We start from the raw sequence: 5639 nt of genomic DNA, 5'->3' as shown, positions 1-5639 counted from the left end.
AAGTACTTAAAAAGGGTGAATATTACTCTGTGTAAATCATACTTCAATAACTTCAAGTTATTTTTTTTAAAGAAATCCTCTCCACACCACTCCACCTCCTTAAAATAACTACTGTGGACAGTTTAATATGTACCTGTCTGGGACATGTAAGTATGCAATATAAAAGGGTTTTCAGTTGCATGAATGAGATCATTGTACACAATATATATCATACTTTATATTGCTTTCCTAACTTAAAGATCATGGAGGTCTAATAAAATATACAGATAAATTCATATACACATATACAGGTTCTATATATAAAATATTCATAGATATTTTTAAGTAGTTATATTGTAAGCCATTTTATGAATGTAACATCATTTATTTAACCAGTCTCCCACTGTTGGATATTTAGGTTGTTGCCAGATGTTTTTCTATTAACAAGTTACAGTCCTATAGTGAACAGCCCTGTACATACATCTTTTTATGAGTATATTTATAAGATAAATTTCTACAAGAAGGATTACTGAATCACAGAGTATTTATAATTTGAATTTTTATACCTACTGACAGATTGCTTTCTATAGAAGCAAGGTAGGACTTTTAGAATGCAACATGGGTGCATTTTGGTGTTTCCCATCCTGAATCCTTGAATTTCTCTCTTTCATAGGATCATGCAGATATTGAATGGAAATTTGCAAGGACAAAGCTCTGGATGAGTTACTTTGATGAAGGCGGTACCTTGCCACCTCCTTTTAACATCATCCCTAGTCCTAAGTCATTTCTATACCTTGGCAACTGGTTTAATAACACCTTCTGCCCAAAAAGAGACCCTGATGGTAGACGGAGAAGGCACAACCTGAGAAGTTTCACAGTAAGACTTTTAAAAATTATGTTTCTTTATAAACAAAACTGTGTCCTGCCTTTCCTCATTTGTGACATTCCCTATCTTAAACATCATAAAATCACTCCAACCTAAAATGTTTGGGGATTTGTCAGACAGGAAATCCTTTCATTCTCCAGTCCTAATATTTAGAAGTAATATTTGGGTAGATGGGTTGCTGAGAGACTGCTGATGTAATTTCTTTGTCCATTTTTAATTATAGGAACGCCATGCTGACAGCCTGATACAGAATCAACATTATCAGGTAAAACTTCCTCACAGAGACTAAGCACAATAGTTCTTGGTCAGTTGTGTGACCTTGGACAAGTCGCTTAACCTCACTGAGGCTCAGTTTTCTTATCTGTAAAATAGGATGATTAAACTTTAACTCAGAGTTATTGTGAGAATTGAGTGGTATGTATGCATGAGTGTGTGTGTGTGTGTGTGTGTGTGTGTGTGTGTGTGTGACACTGCATTAAGTGGTAGCTATCCACATTACCATTAGTGATACAAAGAATAGTAACCATGTGTGTGCCATTCTCAGAGAGCTAAGTAAAAAGAGGCCATCTCTGCAAAGGAGAATTGGGGTTTTACTCTAAGAAAAATATCTTGAGCCCTGGCAGGTGTGACTCAGCTGGTTGAGCATTGTTCCGTTCACTGAAAGTTTGCTGGTTCAATTCATGGTCAGGGCTCATGCCCAGGTTGTGGGTTGGATCCCCAGTAGGGAGCGTGCAGGAGGCAGCCAGTCGATGTCTTCCTCCCACGTCAATGTTTCTCTCTCCCTCTCTCTCTCTAAAAATCAATCCAAAGAATGAAAATATCTTGATTGTGTAGTGAACATTAAAATCAGCAGACTCATGCCCCCACCCCCCTGTTGGCATGAGTGGGGGGGGGGGGGAATGGGGGATAAGGACACATATGTAATACCTTAATCAATAAAGAAATTTTAAAAAAATCAGCAGACTCTGTGACACTGCCGAATGACTTTCTTTATTTTATAAAAGGAAGAAAACCTCATTTCACTAACTAGGCAGGTTAAAGTTTAATCCAGCCTGACTGGAAAGGATATTGACTATGACCAGTCAAGGATTGTTCTGCTCTCATTCTATAAATGTGAATCCGTGTTTACCTTATGCGTGGAAAATTTTCCTTTCAGGTGAATTTGATCTTGCTGGCCCACTCTGCCACCATATTTGGACACATAATAATTCTTCATTTAGCTAATGAAATTAACTGGGTTTTTGCACAAAATTGCTGGATCCTGGGAGGACTTTCCACTGCAAAGATGATCTAAGCATATTTTATTTCCTGTGTATGTTTTTTATTTTACTGAGAGCCCAAGAAGGAAATGCCTCTTCATATGTTTTTATTTTCCCTTAATTCCAGGAAGTTATCAGGAATTTAGTCAAAAGATATGTGGCTGCTATGATAAGAAATTCCAAAACAAATGAGGGACTAACAGAAGAAAATTTTAAGGTAATTTAACCATGAAGTGGTTTAATTTCTCATTTCATATTTCTTAGGCATCATTTAATCTTCACAGTGAAGTTTCTGGTGATAGAATTTCAACTGCCTGTAATACAGCACACCATCAGTTTTATGAACAAAATAATCTGTCCTATGCATTCTTTTCATATTCTGGGTATTTCTCAGTGTGGGAACTGAGTGCTTTAAATGATGTGACAAGAATGTGTGGTGAGGGGCAAGTTAGCAAAGGGAAGATGCCTGAAGATTTAAATGCTCTGATTACTTTAAAAATATAAGGTAAAAATCAACAGAATCTATTATTAAATCTAAGATTCAAGAAATCCTACCATTAAACATTAAAATTCTCTCAATACTAGCATTAGCCTCAAATAGAGATTTTCAACCAGGGGCAATTATGTTTCCCAGGACACATTTGGCAATGTCTGGAGACATTTTTGATTGTCACACTGGGATGTGTGTGCTATTGGCATCTTGTGGGTAGAGACTAGGGTTGCTACAAAACATCCTACAATGCATGGGATAGTACCCACAACAAAGAATTATCTAGGTCAATATATCAAGTGGTTGAGAAACCCTATCCTAGAATACATGTATATTTTCTAAGGGACATAGGAAGGCCATTATCCTAATCCACAGATATAACCCATCTATTGAGGGCATGTTATATGCCAAGCACTCCACTAGTTGCTCAGGTAGAGTGGTGAGCAAGATATAAACAGCCCCTACTTTCAAGGGGTGACATACAAATAATAATAGAGACTGACAAATGAGTATTCTAACAGGATATACACAGGGTGCTGTAGAGACACAGAGGAGGGACTTGGGGAGTCAGGGCAGGTTTGTAAGCTAAGGCTTGAAGAAGGAGCCAGATAAGGGAAAGTTGGGGGAAAAAAAGGTATTTTAGACAGAGAACATTCACAGGCCAAGGACCAGAGGCAAGAGAGAATATGTCCATACAGGTAGACAGTAAAGAGCCTGGGGAAAGTAGGAAGAGATGAAACCAGAGAGATCAACAGATACCAGGCCTTGAAAAACTTTGTAGTCTGTGATACGGAGTTTCTACTTTTTTCTAAGGTCAGTGACAAGATACTAAAGAGTTTTAAGCGGGGAATAGTATGACCAGATTTAAGCATTTAAAAGATGGTTTTTAAAGGAGCAATGTAGTAGTTGAGCAGCCAGTTACAGAGAGAACAAATTTGATATGGACTTGAATGAATAGGGTCCCCTCTTCCAAAATAGTAGCCTCATTACCTGGCACATTTGACTTCCCTAGTTTTAAACCTTAGAGTCCTAAAAGCTTTTCCTGTTCAGGACCCCTTTTATATACAGATGTGCATACCTATGAGAGCCAGTTCCCTATTTAATTCCCTAATTGTTAATTAATGCTTTAGCCGGGATTAGTTTGTTGGTGTGCCCTGATGCTGAGGTTCTGAAATCAACTTTACCAATTGCACAATTTTTCCAATGGCCAGCCCTGCCCACAGATTTATTAATGTGCTAGAATAATGTGAGATTCTTCTGGTAGTTCATGTACTTTGTGATTTGCTATTAGGCAAAACATGGAACATTGCAAAGAATACCCAATGTTCCTATTTTGCACTAAAGACCACACATCTTAACATGATGTGTTTTCTCTCTTGCCCTAGGAGTTAAAGCAGGACATCTCCAGCTTTCGATATGAAGTGCTTGACCTGTTAGGAAATAGAAAACACCCAAGGAGAAGTTTTTCCACCAGCAGCACTGAATTCTCTCAGAGGGATGATACCAATGATGGCAGTGGTGGGGCTCGGGCCAAATCCAAGAGTGTCTCTTTCAGTTTAGGCTGCAAGAAAAAGGCCTGCCACGGGCCACCTCTCATCAGAACCACACCAAGAGCCAGTGGTGCCCAAGGAAAGTCAAAAGCTGAGTCATCAAGCAAACGCTCCTTTATGGGTCCTTCTCTCAAGAAACTGGGTCTCCTCTTCTCCAAGTTTAATGGTCATATGTCTGAACCCAGTTCAGAGCCAATGTACACAATTTCTGATGGAATCGTTCAGCAGCACTATATGTGGCAAGACATCAGATATTCTCAGATGGAGAAAGGGAAAGCAGAGGCCTGTTCTCAAAGTGAAATTAACCTCAGTGAGGTAGAATCAGGTGTAGCCCAGGGAGCTGCTCAGAGCAGTGAATGTCCTCTAGTCTGTTCCAGCTCCCTTCACTGCGCATCCAGCATCTGCTCCTCAAATTCGAAACTTTTAGACTCCTCAGAGGATGTGTTTGAAACTTGGGGAGAGGCTTGTGACCTGCTCATGCACAAATGGGGTGATGGACAGGAAGAACAAGTTACAACTCGGCTCTAAGTCAAGCCCCTATCACCTGTTCTGGAACTCAGCCGAAAATTTGTAACTTCCTTGTTCTCAGAAGTGACAGGATATAATCCCCTCACTGCCCCCATCCCCAGAAAGGAGAGTAAAACGCCTATTATTTTCACCATCTTTTATAGCCACTTTCTCCATTTTGTTGTTCTTGTTGTTGATTATTATTATATTACTATGATTTGCCTTTGTATTCCTATAAGTCCATTTCACAACCAATAGAAGGGGTGTGTGCCCCTAATCAGCAGAGGTGCAGTGGGGTGCTTAACCCTTTGGCTTTGCTTTTCTTATCCTTGCTTCCTTGAAGCTCCAGGTGCCACTTTGCTAGTGTTGCTGCCGCACAGATTCCTGACCTTCTTCTGAATCTCACACCATTTCCCCACAGGGCTGAAAGTTGTGCTCAGCCATCCCCACCAGCTATCAGATAAGGCAAACAAACCTGCCTATATTTCTTACCCTTCCGTGCTCCATGCTGCCCATTTTGGTTCAATAAACAGCATCAAAGGGAGCCTGAACAACCTGCAAAGAATTGTCAGCTTGTGGTTTCTAGGTATAACTGGCCTTTTTGTTGTTTTCACTTTTAAACACTACAACTTCTCCTTATCGTGGGGGCTGTTGAGGTTTTTTTTCCCTTTAAATATGTGCTAGTTTCCTAATGTGTGCCAATGAATATCTACCCCATAGTATATGTCATATCTAATAAGTTAGTGAATTCCTTTCTTGTGTTTGTGTATTTCACTTAACTTACTACATTTTAAAATTTGATAGAACTGAAATTAATATTTAGGATGTATACTGTTTTTAAAAATGTCTACTGCACTATAACCAATAGCCACTACATCTCATACATTGGCAAGAAAAAATAATCAGCTGGTATATTCATAGCGTCCTATCTACTGTTGATAGTTTTAATCATCACTGTTATTGAAAAG

At 39.1% G+C, this 5639-nt stretch overlaps 1 protein-coding gene across 2 annotated transcripts in view; it reads left to right on the top strand.

Annotated features, from left to right (window-relative positions):
* Positions 1–5434, top strand: part of TRPC5 (transient receptor potential cation channel, subfamily C, member 5) — a 320022-nt gene extending 314588 nt beyond the window's left edge. For both annotated transcript variants that reach the window (XM_005886346.1, XM_005886345.1), the window contains exons 10-13: positions 653–856; positions 1089–1130; positions 2252–2341; positions 4000–5434. In XM_005886346.1, coding sequence (XP_005886408.1) covers positions 653–856; positions 1089–1130; positions 2252–2341; positions 4000–4692 — 1029 coding nt within the window. In that variant the 3' untranslated portion in view covers positions 4693–5434. The remainder of the gene's footprint in view (positions 1–652; positions 857–1088; positions 1131–2251; positions 2342–3999) is intronic.
* Positions 5435–5639: the final 205 nt, after the last annotated feature.

The sequence above is a fragment of the Myotis brandtii genome, unplaced genomic scaffold, assembly GCF_000412655.1.
Source record: "Myotis brandtii unplaced genomic scaffold, ASM41265v1 scaffold973, whole genome shotgun sequence".
Lineage (NCBI taxonomy): Eukaryota > Metazoa > Chordata > Mammalia > Chiroptera > Vespertilionidae > Myotis > Myotis brandtii.
The sequence above is the reverse complement of the archived record's forward strand: the minus strand, read 5'-3'. Positions and strand labels throughout refer to the sequence as shown.